Source organism: Eublepharis macularius, chromosome 5 (assembly GCF_028583425.1).
Source record: "Eublepharis macularius isolate TG4126 chromosome 5, MPM_Emac_v1.0, whole genome shotgun sequence".
Taxonomy (NCBI): domain Eukaryota; kingdom Metazoa; phylum Chordata; class Lepidosauria; order Squamata; family Eublepharidae; genus Eublepharis; species Eublepharis macularius.
In genome coordinates, this window is record NC_072794.1 from 20,788,830 (window position 1) to 20,808,942 (window position 20,113).

The 20,113-nt window shown below is 48.6% G+C and overlaps 1 protein-coding gene across 2 annotated transcripts in view; it reads left to right on the top strand.

Moving 5' to 3' along the window:
- Positions 1-20,113, top strand: part of SPPL2B (signal peptide peptidase like 2B) — a 31,630-nt gene that overhangs the window by 3,260 nt on the left and 8,257 nt on the right. For both annotated transcript variants that reach the window (XM_054980678.1, XM_054980679.1), the window contains exons 2-11: positions 3,022-3,141; positions 3,271-3,453; positions 6,946-7,035; positions 9,254-9,393; positions 10,525-10,667; positions 13,128-13,224; positions 13,330-13,446; positions 16,023-16,104; positions 17,173-17,247; positions 18,336-18,398. In XM_054980678.1, coding sequence (XP_054836653.1) covers positions 3,022-3,141; positions 3,271-3,453; positions 6,946-7,035; positions 9,254-9,393; positions 10,525-10,667; positions 13,128-13,224; positions 13,330-13,446; positions 16,023-16,104; positions 17,173-17,247; positions 18,336-18,398 — 1,110 coding nt within the window. The remainder of the gene's footprint in view (positions 1-3,021; positions 3,142-3,270; positions 3,454-6,945; positions 7,036-9,253; positions 9,394-10,524; positions 10,668-13,127; positions 13,225-13,329; positions 13,447-16,022; positions 16,105-17,172; positions 17,248-18,335; positions 18,399-20,113) is intronic.

The window sequence follows — 20,113 nt, forward strand, 5'->3', positions numbered from 1 at the left end:
CTATGCTTCTTTTCAACTTCCTGCAATGCATACCCTATTGTATTGTTTATTGAAAGTCCCAGTTGTTGATCGTAGTGACTTACACTGTGTAATCTGTCTTGCGACTCAGGGAGAAAGGCAAACTATAAATAACAAGCAAATAAATAAAAATAGCTGGCGATGCCTGGGATTGAAGCTGAGCCTGGCAAACAAAGCAAGCTCTTGGTCACCAAGTTAGGGGCCTTCAGGCAAGAAGCTGAAGCTATGTCTTTTGCTTATGAACATACGATGCTGTCTTATACCGAGTCAGACCATTGGTCCATCTAGCCTTTTATTACAGCATTTCCTTTGACCAGCCGTCTCTCCTCAGGGCCTTGGACAGAAAAAGGAGTTCTCCAACACTTACTACCCAAGATCCTTTAACTTGAGCTTGAACCTGGGACTTTCTGTGTGTAATGCATGCGTTCGTCCACTGAGTTGTAGCCCCTTTGGATCACCCGTGGTGTTCACATCCCAGAGTCAGCCAGGACTTCCTGGCTGGGTGGCGGTGGACTGTTGTCCTTCCACAAGCAGATGGCTGGGAAGGAATCTAATTTCGTTTTTGTGTGACCAGTCTCCTACAAATTATGATGTTTGTTTTGTATATATCAGTAAAAGCACCTGCATACAAAGAACAGGAATGAGGGAAGTCGTGCATACCCGGATCCCAACAGTTTTGCGTCATTGGAAGCCTACCTTGATTACTGTTTTAATTTTATCTTTTAATAGCTGCCGGGGCTGCTGCCAAGTGGGATTGTGGGGTTTATCTTGAGTGATCAAAGTCCTCCATGCATGGCAGCTCAGTAATCTTTACAGGCAAGCCTGTATCCTTTTGTAGCAGGTGCAGGCCTGGGGTTGAGAGAGAGAGAGAGAGAGAGTACCTTAAGTGTGTCCAGTGAGGAAGTTCATGGCGGAGATGAGGCTGGAGGCTGCTTGGCTCTCAGCTTCAGCTCTCCACTGCTGACCAGCCGTCCGCTTGGGCACCATCAACATACATTGCTTTGTCATACAAGTGATCGGCCCATCACATGATAGCTTTGGAGCTGACACCCTAAACCTGATGCTATAGCTAGAACGGTGTAGTGGTTACAGTGTCAGACTAGGACTGGGGAAGTTTGAATCCCCATTCTCCCGTGGGAGCTCACTGGCTGGCCTTGGGCCAGTCTCTTCCTCTCTGACCTACCTCACAGGGTTGCTGCTATTGTGAGGGAAAAATTGAGGAATGAGAATGATGTTGAAAGCTGCTTTGGGGAGAGAAGCAGGGTATAAATATTGAAATAGATACTAGGTGGAGAGAAGTCTTTGTAAGGAGAGAGAGAGAGAGAGGGAGGGATGGACCCTCAAGGCTGGGGCTTTGCTGATCCTAATTTTCCCCTCTTTCCAAATCAGGGTCAGCGGAGACTCGTCAGTTCTGGCCTTCTGCACATGTAGCCTTTCTCTCCCTACTCGTGTCTTGTCTGCTTCCCTCCTCCCTCACTCTTTACTCCCTCAAGGTGTAAGGGAAGTTCTGGGGACGCTGAGATGGCATCTCTCAAAAACCAGCGAGTCACCATCTGGCTCAAGTGGCCAGAGGTGCTGAGTGGGTTTTTCATTTTGTTAGGCCAGTTCCACAAATCCAAGGAAGGCCCGCTCACTTCAGTCCAGGGGAGCAGAGCCTCCTTGGATGAGCGGTTTGGGAGCCGGACCTCTCGCCCCCCCTCCCCTTGGTTCTTACCCTCCTTCCTGTTGGCTGGAGAAGATCCACCAACAGCCTCCCCTGGCTCTAAATGAGAAGACAGCTCAGAGCAATTGTGCAGGAGCTTGTAGGACATCCTCTCGTTTCATTGGTGCTCACAGCAGGGGGGCAGGGAGCAGTCTGGAAGCGTCGCTGCTTTTTGCTTGACTTCATCTTTCTGGCATAATGGTGAGTGGGGGGGGCAGGCTTCAGGCTCCCTCCCGACTGGCAGGCCTTCCTCTCAACTCAAGATTTTTCTGCAGAACTTAAAACAGGGGTACTACTGGATGCAGGCTGCACACCCCTCCCCCATATTGCCCTGCACTCTAAGCCATTTCAACCAGCCCCATGCCTTGGAGGTAGATACGCGTTGTAAATTTGAATCAGTGTGTCTCTACTCCCCTGTGTATCTCACACTCTCCTCCGCACTAGCCAGGTATTAAAGATGTGTCTGGCACTGTTTGCTAGCTGGCATTTTAAGTGAAGGTGGCATTAATTTCTCTCCCTCCCTCCCTCTCTCTCTCCCCCCCTCTCTCCCTCCCTCCCTCCCTCCCTCCCCCTCCTCTCTCTCTCTCTCTCTCTCTCTCTCTCTCTCTCTCTCTCTCTCTCACACACACACACACACACACACACACACACACACACACACACACAGAGGTGAAGCAATCCTCCAAAGAGCATCCCCTCTTGCTGCTACAGTCTTCAACAATATGCACTTTTGAGAGAACTGCAACTGCTTTTTTAAAAAAAAGAACCTAAATTTGCATCACATTATGGGCCACTATGGCTAAATGGACATATCCCCGTTTTGAGGCAGTCTGCCTCTAAGTGCCATTAGTTGCCTTCATGACCAGCACGTGGGCTTTCAGGAGGTGTCTGACTAGATGCAAGATACTGAACTAAAAGTCACCTGCCTTGACCTAATCCAGCAAGGCCCTTTATATGTTCTCTATTCTTTTTCCATGTGAAAATGGTCAGATACAGAGAGCTGAGGCTGGTCATCTGATCAAAATAAAGAGTTGCAATTGGATGGCTCATGCGGAGCCATTCTACCCTCCTCTGGTGTAAGGAACTTTCCCCTGACACTTGCATCAGGAGAAGGCTTCTCATGCTGGAAGAAAGCACCACAGCTAGTGGAACAGATCCGTAGGATCCATCCGATTTCTTAGTTATGCTTTGAAGTTGTCCTCAGGGGCTCAGTACCATTGCCCTCTTCCAGCCCCCGTGAAATTGTCCCACCTGTGTGTTCCTGTGTCCTGGTTGTCAAGGGAATGGCATCTCTTTTTCAGGTGTCCTGCGAATATGGCATGGTCCATGCCTTCTCAGAGAAGGGGGGTGCCAAAGGCAAGGATTACTGCATCCTCTTCAACTCCCTGTGGGCTCCCCTGCCCCACGACTTGGGCAAAGCCGTGAGTTTCTTTCAATCAATGCCTGTTTGACCCTACCCAATGGGCTGCCCCTCTAGCGGCTCATGCTTGTTTCAAAGCATTGCGGGGCGCAGCGGATAAAATGTCTTTCTCCTTGTGCTTCTCCTCCAGTCTCTCTTGCAGCTGCAGAACCAGACAGTGTCTGTCTTGTGCTCACCTTCCGACGTACCAGAAGGGGGGTTCAGCAACACCATCCCCATGGTGATGCGGGGCAACTGCACCTTCTATGAAAAAGTGAGGCTGGCTCAGATCAACGGCGCTCGGGGACTGCTGATCGTCAGCAGAGAGAGGCTGGTGAGTTGTGCAGGAAGCTTCTCAAACCATCATGGGGTGGGGGGGGAGGCGTGTGTTTGTGGAAGAGTAGTGGCTCCCCATGGTCAGTCTTCCCTCATCAGTTCCATATTCAGGGTTGCCTTGCCTGATACCCACCCACTCTTAAGATCCTTTTGCTTGCATTTCAGAGATGCCAGTCCCCAAGGTTTTGAAGTAATAAAAAAGCTTGTTTGTTTTGGAATTGGACAAGGATTTGGTGGGAAACAGAAATGTGTGCAAAATCTGCGTTTTGGCTGCTGCTCCAGGACACATCGTGCACAACGCACAATAGCGGATCTCCCACCAGCCGGCGCTTTTGTGTCTTTATGAAATAAAAGAAGTGCTGGTTATAATTTCATTTCATTTCCAGCCCTGCAAGAATGGAGCAGCAAAGTGTTGCATCTTAAAATACTTAAAACGTAATTCTTTTTTTTTCTTTTTTTTTTTGCCGTTAACCAAGCAGAGGGGAAAAATGAAAGTTAGAAGCAGAGGCTGTTAACAGGAGACTGAGTCAAAGATAGGGCTGCCTCCTAACCTTGCGCACAAAGAATGAGTCATTTGGCTCTTTATAGACTGACAAATGGAGAGCCTTTCAGGTGCCAAAAGATTACTTTTTTGCTTTTCTGCAAGCAAGTTTAGCTATCCAACTAGGATTTGAGACTGTTGCACACGCTGGCACGCGTCCAGCCTGTGACAGGCAGCGGTTTGCCACCATTCAAACAAGCCTTGAAGCCAGGCTTGTGTAATCCCTGCTCCCCCTTGCTCTCGCTTATGGCATGACTTGTGTTTTCCCAGCAAACTATCAAGCTAGGGATGGCTTGTGCTTTATGCGTGCGCCAGAGTCCTATACAGCACGAGGTTTGCGGCAGTGTACAGGGAAAGCACAAACCATTGTTGGCCAGTTCAGATGTAACAGTGCATCCTTTATTCAGCACATCGTGCATGGAGGATGCAGGGCTTGCGCAAGAGACCCTGACTCTCCTTCTGGGCTAATGTGCATCATGGTGAACTACGGTTTGCCAGTAAGAGCTACAAGAGCCATAGTGTGGACTCCTCATCCTGAACTGAGATAGATTCTCCTATGCTGTCATGCTGTATTCTTCGAAAGGGGTCTCATAGCCTTTGATGCTGAACGTTCACTTTTAATTTTTGGTGTTGGTGCAAATTGCAGTAGGTTTCTCAATTTTGTGCACGTCCGTTCAGACTTTGAGCAGCTCTTTATGCATGAAAGAGGTAGGAAGCCAAGAGGTTTGGGGGATCTGAGCAGTGCTGCTCTGCTCAGAGCAGTCTGCTTGGCAGCTTCCCAGCTCGCACTCCTGAACAGAGCCACACGCACACACCCCTCAGTTTTCTGTGTGTTGTAAGATTTCAAAGTCCTTTTCTCCCATCAAATGCAGTTCTTCCTAAAACGTCCAATTTTTCAAAATCAGGCTTCAGATGAGTTTACGGGGAGGGTACTTTTAAACTCAGGCATTGTGGAAATGTGAGATATAAATATTTAAATAAATCGATTCCCCTTCATCTCCGTCATTTCCACAATTCAACCATCTGATCCTCATGTTAAAAAAAATCATACTTGATGGTGAGTCTCCAGTCTGTCCCGACAGCTCATTTAACCTTCCTCCTGAATTTAATAAAAACAGTCTTCTGTGAAAGGCCTGTATTTTCAGTGTGAGGGGGGTTAATTTTTAATGCAGTCCTAAGCAGGGTTACTCCAGTCTGAGCCCATTAAAATTAGTGGGCTTAGACTGGAGTAAGTCTTCTTGGGATTGCAGTGTAAATCTCTTAGGCTCGCTTTGTCTAAGACGTGAAGCTATTGCACTCTACCCCGTAACTTTTCTTTTAACCTGCCCGCTCCTGAATGTGTTTTACTTTCTGCATGACTATTCTGCCCTGGTTATTAAAGTTCCTTTCAAAGCCTTTTCTAAATTATTGGAATTCTTTGGGAGTTATTAATCTTCTGTGCTCCTGCCCCGCTTCCAGGGTCCCCTGTGGGCTATCACTTTTCTCCTGGAAGTGTGCCAGCGGCCTGTCAGAAGCCAGATTGTCTGTTGTGAGGCTGGGGCTTGTATGCACTTGCTTAGCCATCCTCCCTCCCTCCCTCTGGGCCTCCTGCCAGCTCCTTGCTCATCCATCCCGCTCCTCCTACAAGGATGTGGCAAACAGCTCTCCTGGATCAGGCGCCACGTTCCTCTGGTCCAGCATCCCGTTCCCACAGAGGCCAGCCAGAGGAAACATCCTGAAAGCATGCAAGTCCTAGGCATGCAGCCTGTCAGATTTCGCCTGGGCCCCACCGGGACCCCAAGCTGCGCGCGCCCTCCAGATGAGTCTTGGGTGTGACCAGGTTTGGGGTAGGCCCCCGAATGGAAGGAGGAGGGGGGTATATGTCACCTTCATACCCTCTCACCCTCCAGTTGGGCTAGCTCAACTGCCTCCTCCACTCTCTTCCCGCTCTTCTCTGCATTCCTCTCTCTGTCTCCGTCCTGCCTCCTCACTCTCTCACCTTCTGCTCCCAAACTCCCAAAAAACTCCACCCCGATCTTCCTGCCTAGCATGCCTTTATAGGGCCTCTCCTCTGGGATTCCCCCCCTTCCCCCCCAAGCTACACCCTGTCCAGGGGCAGACTTCCACCCCGGGTTGATTGCCGGGGCTGGCTGGCCACACGGGCAATCAACCCAAGGACATTCTGAGGCATTCCTCCCCCACTCCAGGCCCTCTTCTCCCTTTTATACCCTTCCTGCAGGGTGGGGCTGGCAGGGCCTCTCCAGGTGGGGTGGCCTGGTTGCTGCCTTGACAGTGTCCCCTGGGCGGCTAGCCCAGTCTGCCGGGACTGTGCTGGTCCTGCAGGGCTGGTGCCCGGCTTGCTGATCCTGCCTGGGGTGTGCATAGGAGCTTCCCACCTGCCTGGCAGTGCGTCGGCATCTTGAGCCACTAGGCGAGTGTCCTGCCCTTCGGGGCTTGGCTCAGTGGCGTGTGCTCTGGTGGTCTCTGGGGCTTGTGCTGCAGCCCACCCTCCTTTGGTGCTTGCTGCCACTGCGGCTCATGCCTCCTCTGGCATTTCATGGTCACCTTCCAGCTCCCGGCCAGCCGTGGCTTCTCCAGTGCTTTCCCTCTTTCCATTTTTCTCACACCAAATCTCTCCCCACTGAATTTTCTTCCTAAGCTAAGAAGTCTCAAACTCTTTAGCTTTCCCTTGCAGGCAATGAGCTCCAACCTCTTGATTGTTTTGGAGCAGCTGAAAGTGCTGAGCTCAGAATGAAGTGAGTAAATCGAGCCTCCTGCTTGCAGAGAAGAAAAGCTATTTGAATCATTGGCTCTGAGTGTGGACACTTTTTCACACAAAGTTTGAGGTTGTTTGTGGCCCAGAAAGTGGGTCTGATTGAATGGTCTGTGAACAGCTGTGTTGTGTCTACATGGCCATTCAGCGCTTGTCACCAAGGCTGCCCCTCACCCCTTTTGTTCTGCTTCCACCAGGTTCCCCCTGCTGGTAACCGAAGTCAGTATGAAGAAATTGACATTCCTGTGGCCCTGTTGAGCTATGCTGATATGTTGGATATTGGCAAGGTAAGAGCTTTGTCTATCACATGGTCCACATCATTGTTGCTTTGGAATATAGCGTTCAGGGGGTCTGGAAAGCCCTTATGCCTGACCATGCGGTGGGAAGTATTCCGTCATGGGCTGTCTTAACCATAGAGAATCCCTTTGATGTGGAGACTCTCGGCTAGCAACTAGTTTTTGTTTGTTGGTTAGCTTATAGCCTGCCTTTCTCACAGAAACTCAGAGGGTAAATCAATGCAATCAGATAGCATGAGATACCTAATAAGCATGCAAGAGAACTAGGGTAACAAAACTAAGAGACAATGCAAACAAGTACCAGACATGATACGTTGAGTGGTGTAGAAAATGGAATTTAAAAAGTAGAAAACAAAGCTGGACATTACAAGCCACCACCAACAGTGGGATGGGGTATGGAGGTGACGTCTCTTCCAAGACTGATTTGGCCAAGGGGCTTACTGTGGCTAGGGTGGGATTTGGGCAGATCTGGAGGTTTCCTAGAAAGAGAGTTAGAGCCAAAACAGATGAGACACCTGACATGTGGAGGACATGCGTCGGTTTCCCACAAGGTTCCACGGGAAGTGTAGTGAGAAAGAACCTCTGCCAGGGAGAAGAGAGAGAGAACCTGGCGGAGATTCTTTCTCTGGGCCTCTTGTCTAGTCTGCTCGGCTCCCTCTTGCCGCTGCCAGCTCCCCTTGCTCTCCTAAAATCACTCTGTAGCCAGAGGGAGCTGAATGCGCTGATGGCAGTGAGAGAGGGAGCCAGTTGTGCCAGCGGTGGTCAGAGGGAGCTGGCAGCGGCGATCAGCTCCTTGTCCCTCTTGCCACCGCCAGCGCGTTTGACTCCCTCTTGCTGCCAAGTGCATTTAGGGGAGCAAGGGGAGCATGTTCCCTCTTGCCGCTGCTAGCTCCCCTTGCTCGCCTAAAAGCACTCCGTGGCAGCGAGAGGGAGCCAGTTGCACTGGCGGCAGTCAGAGGGAGCTGGCGGTGGAGATCAGCTCCTTGTCCCTCTCGCTGCTGCCAGCATGCTCAGCTGTCTCTGGCTGCCAAGTGCTTTTAGGGGAGCTGGCGGTGGTTAGAGAAAGCCAAGCGGACTAGACGAGACGCCTGAAGAAAGAGTCTGTGCCAGGAAGAAGAGGGATTCTCACCCTCTTCTCCCTGGCAGAGGTTCTTTCTCACTACACTTCCCATGGAACCTTGCGGGAAACCGACGCATGTCCTCCACGTGTCAGGCGTCTCGTCTGTTTTGGCTCTTAGGCAGATGAGATCTGCACTGTTCTGTGGCTGGGAGCTCAGCCTTCAGACTCTTCCAGCTCAGAGATGATCCTGTGTCTAGAAAACTACAGGGCAGGTTTGATTGCTCTCCCTGTTCAATTAGTAATACCCCAGACTACAGCAAGATTTGAGTCCAGTAGCACCTTAAAGACCAACAAGATTTCCAGGGTGTAAGTTTTCAAGAGTCAAAGTATCTGATGAAGGGAGCTTCAACTCTTGAAAGCTTATACCCTGGAGATCTTGTTGGTCTTTAAAGTGCTACTGAACTCGAACCTTGCTCTTCTGTTGCAGACCAGCACTGCTACCAACTTGAAACTACACCAGATTATTAGTCCTTAATATCCTGTCTTGGGGACTCTTGCGTTTCTGGAGCTTTCAGAACCAGTTAAGAGTCAGCTAATTTTTGGAAAAGCAGAAGTGATTGAATGCGGCATTTGGCTGCACCGCTTCCGCTGCCTTAGATGTGAATGCCTGATCGGGGAAATCTGGTCTAAGGTTATGACTCAGACTTGATTCTCGCTGAAGTGGGAAGCCGACATCTGGGACGTGCCGCTGCAGATTGCTTTTCTGCAGTTCATTCCCTTCCTCGCCCCCCCCCGCCCCAGGGTCATTGGAATGGTGCAGAAGGCCAGTTTTACTGCAAGTTCTGACAGATAGGGGCTGTGATAACTTCACCCCCCCCTTGCAAGAATATTGTGGGGATAATAATAACATTGACTTGGTTCAACCATTTAAGTGGGACACTAATCTCTCTATAAGACACTGATGTGTCTATAAGCACATTGTTGTTATAATAAAATAAGTGATATGTTGTTACCCTGGAAGAAATTGCTGGAGCTGCTGGACTCCTGACATGGAGAGTGGGTGTGAGTGAAGGATCACCTACCGGTGATGACGACCGGCTAGTCCGCAACTCATATCTCCTTCCTTTTGCACTCTCCACGCTGCTGCAGAGCTTCGGCCGGTCCGTGAAGGTGGCGATGTATGCTCCCAGTGAGCCGGTCTTGGATTACAACATGGTGATCATATTCATCATGGCTGTGGGCACAGTAGCAGTTGGTGGATACTGGGCCGGAAGCAGAGATGTGAAAAAGTGAGTGGCAAGGGGGGATGGAGGGCATGCCAGCCATTAAGGATGTGTTCTCCTAGGTTAATTCAGTGTTGTCTGGACTCCTAACATGTCAAAGCTTCCAGGTTGTTTTTTTTTAAAGCATAGTTGGAAGTGACTTCTCTGATACTCCTAGCAGGCAGCTGATCTGTTGACCACTTGAATCTCAGCCTCCTTTGTCAGTTCTGTGAATCAGTTTCTCCACAATCCTGCCCATACTGCAGAGCACTCTGCAGTTCTCCCTCCTTTTGCATCGCTGACTGCCCCTGTGCTTCCCCTCTGCTTGCTTCCAAGGCTGGGATCTGTGATTAGAGATAATTTTCCTGCTCCTTCTCATCCACGTCGCAACACATTGCACTTGTGGTTGGAGCGGTTCCTTCGGAGGGGTGGTTCAGCCCCCAGCTGGCGACTGACATGGTTTGGAGGAGGGTGAATGTATGAAGATGCCTTGTCCTAAGCCAGACCATCTGGTCCATTTAAGCCCATTACCATCTCCTTGGCATCAGCTCTCTGACACTCCAGGCAGCAAAAGGTCTTTCTCAGTAACCGTTAGCTTAAGAGCCTTTCACTGAAGAGGCTTCCAGGGATTGAACCTGCAGGATTGCGGTGTGCAAAGAGGAAGCTCAGCTACTGAGTTAATGGCCTATCGGAGTTATGGAGGTTTTGCTTGCAAACATATGAAGCTGCCTCACATAGAGACAGTTTGTTAGACTCCCTGTCTTAGTGTTTGACTCCTCGCAGTTACTCTCCAGAGTCTTGGGCAGAGAGAAGCATCCTTCAGTCTCTGTTGCCTTGAACCGGCTCCAGGGACCTTCCATCATTTTGAGAATGTGTTCTGCCACCAAGCCGCAGCCACGTCCTTGGTCAGTTGGGGGAACCCGGCATTGTTTTGTGGTTGCTAGGCAATTACAAAAAGGTTCTCTTGTTGTGTGCCAGCCAGCCACTCTGCTGTTACTGCTCCATGCACCCCAGTGGTTCTGCCATGATGTGCCCCTGGCTATTGGTCCCTTGAGCTTTTTGCAGTGGGCCTCTGGATTGGTTGTACGGGGTTAGCAGCCGACACCTCTCTGTTGCAGTAAAGGAAACTGGGCTTGATCACTGCTGCTTCTTTTCCAGACGGTACATGAAGCACAAGCGAGACGATGGGGCTGAGAAGCATGAAGATGAGACGGTGGACGTCAGTCCGGTCATGATCTGTGTGTTCGTGGTCATGTGCTGCTCAATGCTCGTCCTGCTATATTACTTCTACGACGATCTAGGTATTTGGTGGTGGTCACCACCGTCCATGGCTTGAATGACAGCAAGAGTGGTGGTTCTGCAGCCTGTTCCTTCATGTGAATACTGGTTTAAAGGTCATGGGTTTGGATCACTTTTTCCTCTGGTGCAAGAAGGATTTCCCTGACAAACCATCTTCTTCTGTCAAGGGAAGCCTCTTACACTGGAGACAAGTCCCACTGCTAGCTGAACAGATCCACAGGATCCAACCCAAGGTATTATTTGCAGATCAAGCCCTGGGTTTTTTCAGCGTACCAAAAATAACAGATCTGGATTGTCTGCATTAGGACCATTGCAGCTCAAAAACAAACTGTAAAGCTGATTAGGGATGCTATGAATTTCATAGCAAACCTGTTTATCAGTTGCACCCCCCCTCCCCTTTTGGCACTCACAGCCAGACTGTGAACCAATCAAGATTGCATTCACCTTGCTTCAAACAACTCGAACTGTTGCCAAAAAGCTTTGTAGGTGCTCTGCTGGTCAGAAGCTGGCTCGCAGTTGATTGGGGAGTCAGCTGGGAGTCAAGTTCTGATATCCCAGCACTTCCTTGCGTTCCTAGCTTTGCAGGAAAGTTTCAGAGGCGAATCAGAAGGACCCACACCCAAGTTTGGAAGCAGAGAGAACCAATCAATCAGCACCTTAACCCCTCTGCTTGCAAGCAGGGAGATATGATGTTAATTGCTTCTGTTCTCTCCTGAGCTTTGGGAGGGGAGAGCCAGAAGCAATCAAGTTATCATCTGCTCACCCCAAGCAAGGAGAAGCTGATTGCTAATGTGCTCCCCCTCTGCTGGCAGGGGAAGAAAACACAACTGCTTAGCTTCTGTTCTCCCTACCCTAAGCATCTCTTCTGCAAGGCAGAGATTCAGGGAGAAACTGGAAGGGGGCAGGTAGATCAGCTGAGCAACCTGCAAAGCTGGGACACAGTGAGAAGGTCCTTGTTCATGCTGAAGTGGCACAAACAAGTGAACAGCCTTTCAGACAGTTGGGTGAGCTGATCCAGGGAGTTCTAAGCATCTTTAATGCTGATCCCAGAAGAGGGTTGTATTTTTAATTTTTTTTTGGCCAGTCCTATGCATGGTCCATGTGCATGTCCTCTGGTGAGCACGGAACAGGGGCTCACCTGCAAGCGCTGCTGTGAAACTTTGCATCTGTCAGAAGTGTTGAATTCCCCCACCCCCTGGCCTCAAGCATTGCTGGCAAACAGTGGCCCCTTGTGGGAAACATCCAAATCTGCATGTTCATTTTCTGTCATCTTTTTTTTTTGGATCTCAAGTCACAGCCAACTTAGGGCAATCCTGTAGGGTTTTCAAGGCAAGAGATGGACAGAGGTGGTTTGCCATTGCCTGCCTCTGCGTAGGGACCCTTAGATTTGGATGGTCTTCCAAGGCTGACCCTGTTTAGCTTCTGAGATCTGATGAGATTGGGCTAGCCTGGGTTATCCAGATCAGGGCGATGTGGACCACTATCAAAGCCCTTATCTTCCTTTTCCCACTTGTCTTTTTGGATTTTTTTCTGTTCCGAAATCAACATCTCTCCCCCATAAGACTAGCACTTGTGGGTTATAAAGGTGCATAAGAGTAGCCCTGCTGGATTAGACCAGTGGTATGTCTAGTTCAGCATCCTCTGAACTAGCAACAGCTCTGTTGCCCACTGGCAACACCTCTCACCCATTGACTCCCTGCTCCCCCCGCCCACCTCCCCGGCATCTGATGACAGAGCTTTTGTGCCTCTAAATCTGGCTCATCCACTGAAATGGTTTGATTGAAGGTTCAAGACAGCCAGAAGAAGATTCTTCTCCATACAACCCAGTCTAGGTTGTGAAACTCACTCCCACAAGACATCGTAATGGATGCTAGTTTAGATGGATGTAAAATGGGGATCAGACAAATTCAAGGAGGAGGAGAGGCCTATCGACACCTCTTAGCCATGATGGCTAAATGGAAGCACTACTGAATGCCAGCCATTGGGGCTGGGGGCAGCATCAGGGCAAAGCTGTTGGGTTTCCTGCCCAGTTTGTGCACTTTCCATCAGGGCGTCCTGCCTTTGGAAACAGGACCTGTTGGACTCACAGAGGTCTGCTGACATTCTTCCAGAGGAAAGCACCACCAGTTGTGGAATGGATCCATGAGTTTAGGCCTGTGGTTAAATTCCCTGGCCTTCGTGGGTTTGCCCCCCCATCGTAGTGGCTTGAAGGCTGTCACATCAGCAAGGTAGGTTGGCTCCTGAGTGTATCTGTCAAAATACAACAAGCCAAGATTAGACACTGGTCCTTGTAGAACCAGGCTGTGTCATATTTTGTGGAAGTATTTAAAGTTTCCCCCTTCCTTCTTGTGGGCATTTATTCACACAGTGGGCTTTATTTTGGAGCGGTATTGGCCTTCATTGCCTAAGAGTTTCCTTCTTCCGTTTTTCTTCTGAGATGTCATTTCTGCTTCCCTTTCCAGTTTACGGCATCATTGGGATCTTCTGCTTGGCTGCTTCAGTTGGCCTCTACAGCTGCCTTTCTCCGTTTGTCCGGCGGTTCCCTTGGGGGAAATGCAGGTATGCAGCTGTTCTGGCGGCTTCGTTATCATGCACGTCTCCTCCTCCATGCACATAAAGCACAGCAATTTGGGCACCCCGTGACGCAATCCGTCTTGTTTTCAGGGTTCCCGATAACAACCTACCGTACTTTCACAAACGGCCGCAGGTCCGGATGCTCCTCTTGGCCCTCTTCTGTATCGCCGTCAGCGTGGTCTGGGTAGTCTTCCGAAATGAAGACCAGTAAGTCCGTGGTGCATTTCCTGCTCAGTCTTCAAACTCTGATGCTGCAGTTTTTGCTTCTAGAGGTCCTTGAAGCTGCTTTTTTTAAAAATGAAGGCTAAGTTAATTCTGGACTGAAAAGCTGACAGGTCCTGCGCTGGAAGGAGGAATATCTCACTTATTACGCATTTTCCAAAGTATGCCTCACTATTCACTTGTTTATTTAAAACATCTCACAGGGTGATTGTTGTGGGGATAATAACGTACTTTGTAAACTGCTCTGAGTGGGTGTCAAGTTGTCCTGAAGGGCGGTATATAAATGGATGTCGTTGTTGTTGTTGTTGTTTTCATCTTTCCCTGGCCTGGCCCATCCCTAGGTACTCAACTAGCTGTGTCTGATGGCTGGGTCTTACAGTGTTCCCTGTGCCCTGGGATTCCTTCTGTGTTGGTGACTCTGGATTTTGTGCTTAAAACCATTTCTTGAAACAAGGAAGATACTATGAGTGATGGTGTGTGTGTCTGTGCGCGCATGCACATTGCCGCTGATGTTATATACAAAGGATTTATGGGGTGTGGCATTGTGACCCTGGAACACACACTGCTTCCCCGGTGAGGTTCACCTGGTGCCCTTTGGGCATTTCTTTATTATTAGCTTCATTTATACTTGGTCTTTCTCCCCAATGGGGACCCAAAGCAGCTTACATTACTTTACTTTCCTCCATTTTATCCTCACAACAACCCTGCAGAGTAGATGAGGCTGAATGTGTGCAAGGGTCAGTGTGAGAGACTTGCCCAGGCTCACCCAGCAAGCCTCCATGGCAGAGTAAGGATTCAGACCAGGGTCTCTGATCCTAGTCTGCACTCTAAGCAAAATGCCACGCTGGCTTTAGGTGTTAGGCCAGCATTTCCCAACCTTTTTCCATGGAGAAGTAATTTTTCAGGTCACATCAGCAAGGCAGGTTGGCTCTTGGGTATATCTGTCAAAATACAGAATTTTTCAGATTCCAAGGAACCCCTACCTATGAAAAAGCTTACAGGGAAGAAAAAGTACAGGGCAGGGAGGCAATTCAATTACTGCCAAATTATAGTCCAGAAAATTTATTTGTAAGGGGATGCTGTCTGTCTATCTATAAGTCATCTTGCATAACTTTAATAACCGCAATATTTCAAGGGATAGGAGGAATTTTTCACAGTATTTCAGAATTTTTATTTATTTATTTCACAATTTCTCATGGAACCTCTGTCCTGAGGAACTGGGAAACACCAGCCTGGTTTTCACTGATTCTTTGGCCTGCTGTGGTCTATTTCTTTATTTAGTTAGTTTTGACTGCCATGGTGAGGAGGTTTGTCATGCCAGGATTGTATGTCAGGGGTTGGATCCCCCTGAACTGTTTAGTTAGTAGGGGCCACTTTCCTTGGTTGCAGGGAGCCGGAGGGAAGCACCACCACTAAAGGGACGGATCCGCAGGGAGCTTCTTTCAAGTCATCTTTGAACATTTGCTTTGATTTATTTTTGACCCTTCTAAGCAAATGATATTGGACAGAGTGGGATACAAACACCTCTAATTAATTACAAGGGCCATGGTTTGCAGACGACTAACAGGGGGATAGTCTTGCCCAGGGGGTTTAGGATTTCTGTAAGTGCAATCCTATGCAGGTTTACATAGACGCATGTCCCATTATATTCAGTGGACCTTATCTTCCAGGTAAGAGGGCATAGGAATACATTGTATAGCAGAGGGAGCTACTATAAATTGGTGGCAAAGAGGACAAGCTAGTGCATCTGGGAGGCTGCTGCTCGTTCAAGTCTCCTCTTGTCTGCAAACTCACTTCGCGACCGTAATCTTGTCATCGTGATTCTAACCTGTCTTTGTGTCTAACCCTGTTTTTATCCTGCCCTTCTTCCAAAGAGCTCAGGGTGGCACACATAGTTCTCTGCTCTCCTCGATTGTATCTTCACAACAATCCTATAAGGTAGGTTAGGCTGAGAAAGAGTGAGACTGGCCCAAGATCACACGCAGAGCTTCGTAGCCCTGAAGGGACTTGAGCCCAGGTTTCCTTGGTCCTAGTCAAACCACTCTGCCACCCTGGCTTCCCTAAGGCCTTTCTCAGCCTTGGTTTCCCTCTCTGAAGGACAGGATATAAGAGTGGCCGGCCTTTCAGGGCTGTTAAAGGATTACTGTGGATTTTGATCACTGAAAGTGCTACACAGATGCATAGTAGTAGATCAGAATTATATTGACTGTAAAGGGGGGGATGGGGAGAGGCTGTTGAGTCTCTGAAATTTTTAGAGAGTGATAATGGTGGGCAGGCAGCTGACACAAGAGCAGAAAGGGCCTTTGACAACAAGGGGAGCACCCAGATGGGAGTGGAGAGGAAGACCAAAGGGGGCAGATCAGAGGCAAGGGCTGAGATGCCCTTAGGCCCCGGAAGCAAAACATAAAGTTCATCCGGTCACGTTCTGAGGTCTGATGAGGCCATTGCAATGCAGGATGGGTGGGGAGATGTACTGGACCAGGACTCTGTTCCCAGAGTGAGGACCTGGGGCTTCTGCAAGACTACCGTCCTGCCCTCCGACATGGCTCTTCTTCTTCCAGGTGGGCCTGGGTCCTTCAAGATGCCCTGGGGATCGCCTTCTGCCTTTACATGCTGAAAACCATCCGCTTGCCAACTTTCAAGGTAAGACCGAGGGGCAGGTCGGGATGGGGAATGTGGCAAGTTGAGGGCCGACTTCAGACACGGATCAGAGAGACAGGCATAAATCTGTTCCTGTGGAGAAACAGTAGTTCGGGGCAAGGGGAGGCATTCTTTCGCCTTTATTTTTTTAGGTTGCGTGTGTAAATTGTAGCAGTTAGCATATTAGGAAAGGCTTTTTGTCTGGTGTGTGATCCAGAGGAATGCCTCTTCCCTGGGTGGCAGGCATATTCTTGGAAGAAGCATTCCCTCTGGTCTGGGAGCAAAGCGAAAGGTGTCGTCCATAGAGGTCACAGCTGTTGTTAGAGGTATTCCCTCCTGTGCTCCTGGCTCTTCAAAGCTGGTATTTGGCATCCACGGTCTTTTTTAACAACTACCTGAATTAAAAACTCCAAATTCTTTTTGAAACATCCACGGGCTGATTAATTGGGGTTGCTTCCCACTGCCCAATTGATCAGAAGGTTTTAGTTGATCACACAGTTCAGGTCTAAAAATTATCAGTTTCTAATACTCATTCAGAATCGGGTTTGGGGCAGCAGTGTTGATAAGTGGCAGAGGTCCCCAACCATTTTGAGCCTGTGGACATCTTTGAAATTCTGACATAGGGTGGTGGGTGAATCCACAAAATGGCTGCCACAGGCGGCAGAGCCAACGACAAAACGGCAGCTGCAGAACGCAGAGCTACGTACACAGAGGAAGTTCAGGTGCAGGGGACAAGAGGGATATTTAAAACATACATTGGGAAAGAGAGGTGAGAGAGAATAAAACAAACACTGTGGTCACAGCTGCTACTGAAATAATATTATTTTAATCTGCGTAGCTGATTGGATCTTCAGTGACCAATCAGGAGCCATGCTGAATAAGAACACCACTTGGCACACCCACATTATAAAACACTCGGTGGGCACCAAGAAAGTTGCCTGTGGGTGCTGCAGTGCCTACGGGCACCATGTTGGGGAACCCCTGATATATGGCTTCTGAGCATCCTTTAATTTTTAGACTGGTGGCCTTTTACTAAGATATGCAAAGTAATTCTTGTCACTCTCCCTCCAGGGCTGTACTTTGCTCCTCTTAGTCCTGTTCGTGTATGATGTCTTCTTTGTGTTCATCACACCGTATTTCACTGAGGTATGTGGCAGTTGTCCTGGGAGTGAGACAGTGTTCCCTTAACTTTTTAGATGTATGCTCTTTTGGGGTGCAAAGTTTACCAAGTCCACATGCACGTGCATGACCAGTTTTCAGTCAATGGGTTGGAGGCGGCTGCTGGCGATCAGAGAGCGGTGGTGTGTGTTGAAATGAGGGAGGGTTTCTCTCTCCGCAAGCATGGCAGGGGGTGGGAAGCAGAGCTGGGCAGGAGCCGACAGTTGCACAGTCCTGCCTAGCATGAGAAAATTGGGAGGTTTCTGTATCCATAATTGTTGTAGGGGAGAGCCGGGTAGGATGCTGATCCCAAAAAAGTCACAAGGCTGGATGGTTTTGTAATTGTTCTAAACACTGTATCAGTGTGCAAATGCTACTGTGAAGTACTTTGCAAGCAGCTTTGGGCAATATAAGGCAGACAGAAGGGCAGCCAATCAAACTCAAAGGAAAGGAAATGCCATGCAGTGCCCCCAGCCCTTGAACGATACTCCCATTTTCCTGCATTTGTTGACCTGAATTGTGGCATACACCCAAAATACCTTGTGTGTGCCCAGACACACATTTTATCCCATTATCCTTGATCCCTTGATGACAGTTTCAATTATCTTCACATTGCACAAAGTGCTCTTGGTTAATATAAGGACATTGCAGCGTGGAATACTGTGTGTATAAGAGAAGGGGGGGAAGGGGTGCTTCATTGCAAACATCCAGTGCCATCTTTCCCTGGCAGCCCAACCATACTTGTCTTTCACTAGAGAAGTAACGGCTGCCGTGTTTGTCCTCCAGGGAAGAAAAGGAGGATGACTTGGGGAAATTATGGTGTTGGGGAGGGATTCTCAGCACTGTGGAGGGTTCCTTGCAAGGGAATAAGAGGATTTCTTTCCCGAGCTGACAGTCCTTGCATCCTCCTCCTTCCCCCGAGACTCTTTTTGATCTCGTTTCTGAAGCTTCTGGGAAAGGAGCCCCTTCTTCTTCTTCATGCTTCCGTTTGTCCTTGATCCTCCGTAGGATGGGAGACTGGGAAATATTTTTTTTTCAAATGAACTGACTGGACTTGTTTGACCTGTTTCTTTCAGACGGGGGAAAGCATCATGGTGGAGGTGGCAGCTGGCCCAACGGACTCGGCCACTCACGAAAAGGTGGGGCTGGGACTTGGAGGTGTTCGAAGAGGGGCTACGAGGCAAGATGGGGGCGTGGGTGGGGCTGGTTACTGGTCTCTGTAAGGCTTCAAGGCAATCCCGCTGCAGTCCTGGCAGCACCTTCCGCCGAAGGGCAGAGCCTTGAAACTTCAGGTGGAGAACCTTCTTTTGTATTTTTACATCATTTTTACAGCTTATATCATTCCCTCTCCTCCATTTTATCCCCACAATGACCCTGTGAGGTAGAGTAGGCAGAGAGAGAGAGAGAGAGAGAGAGAGAGAGAGAGAGAGAGAGACTAGACCAAGGTCACCCAGCGTGCTTCTGTGACAAAGCGAGGATTCACAACTGTGTTTCCCACTTCCTAGTCCAACATTCTAACCACTACACCAGGCTGGCTTTCTTGGGCTGTGCTGCTACAGGCAGTGGGAGAGGGGCAGCTTTCATTACATCACTGATGCAAAATATAAAATAGTGCCCATCTTGAATTTCCAGGAAAATAATTGTATAGCTGTCAGAGGTGAGGCGAAAAGAACAATGGCAGCTGAAGCCAAAGGTTTTGGAACAAATTATCAGTCAGTTTTTGAGATTTAGAAAAGACAGCTATGATTACTAAGAGCCAGCACAGGTTCCTCAAGAACAAGTCATGTCAGACTAACCTTAAATCCTTTTCTGAGAGTTACTACTTTGGTGGATCTGGGGAATGCTGTGGACATAGTATATCTTGATTTCAGGAAAGCTTTTGATATGGTTCCACATTATATTCTTGTTGACAAGTTGGTAACGTGTGGTTTGGACTCTACTACTGTTAGATGAATTTGCAACTAGTTGACAGATCGCACCTAAAGAGTGCTTGTAAATGATTCCTCATCCTCTTGGAGAGGAGTGACGTGGAGTGCCTCAGGGATCTGTCTAGGGCCCTGTGTTGTTCAACATGTTTATAAATTACTTGGCTGAAGGAACAGAGGAGATGCTCATTAAATTTGCAGATGATACTAAATTGGGATGGGTTGCAAATACAGTAGAAGACAGAAGCAAGATTCAAGGTGATCTTGACAGGCTGGAAATCTGGCTTAAAACAGCAAAATGAAATTCAACAGAGATAAATGTAAAGTTCTGCATTTAAGTAGGAACAATCAAATGCATAATTATAGGATGGGGGAGATTTATCTTGGCAGTAGTACATGTGAAAAGGATCTAGGGGTCTTAGTAGATTATACAATGAACATGAGTCAGCAGTGTGATGCTGTAGCTAAAAAGGCAAATGTGATTTTCGGCTGTATCAACAGGAGTATACGGATCATGCGAAGCAATGGTATCGCTTTGCTCGATTAGACTTCACTTGGAGTACTATGTTCAATTTTGGGCTCCACAGTTTAAGAAGGATGTTGACAATCTGGAACACGTCCAAAAGAGGGTAGCAAAGATGGTGAGGGGCCTGGAGATAAAGTCCTATGAGGAAAGGTTGAAAGGGCTGGGTATGTTTAGTGTGGAGAGGAGGCAACTGAGAAGTGATACAATAGCCTTCTTCAAGTATTTGAAGGGCTGTCACATAGAGGATGGAGTGAAGTCGTTTTCTTTTGCCCCAGAAAGTCAGACGAGAAACAATGGGTTGCAATTAAAGCAAAAGAGTTATTGGCTAACCATTAGGAAGAACTCCTTGATAGAGCGGTTCCTTGGTGGAACAGGCTTCCTCGGGGTGGGGTGGGGGAGTTGT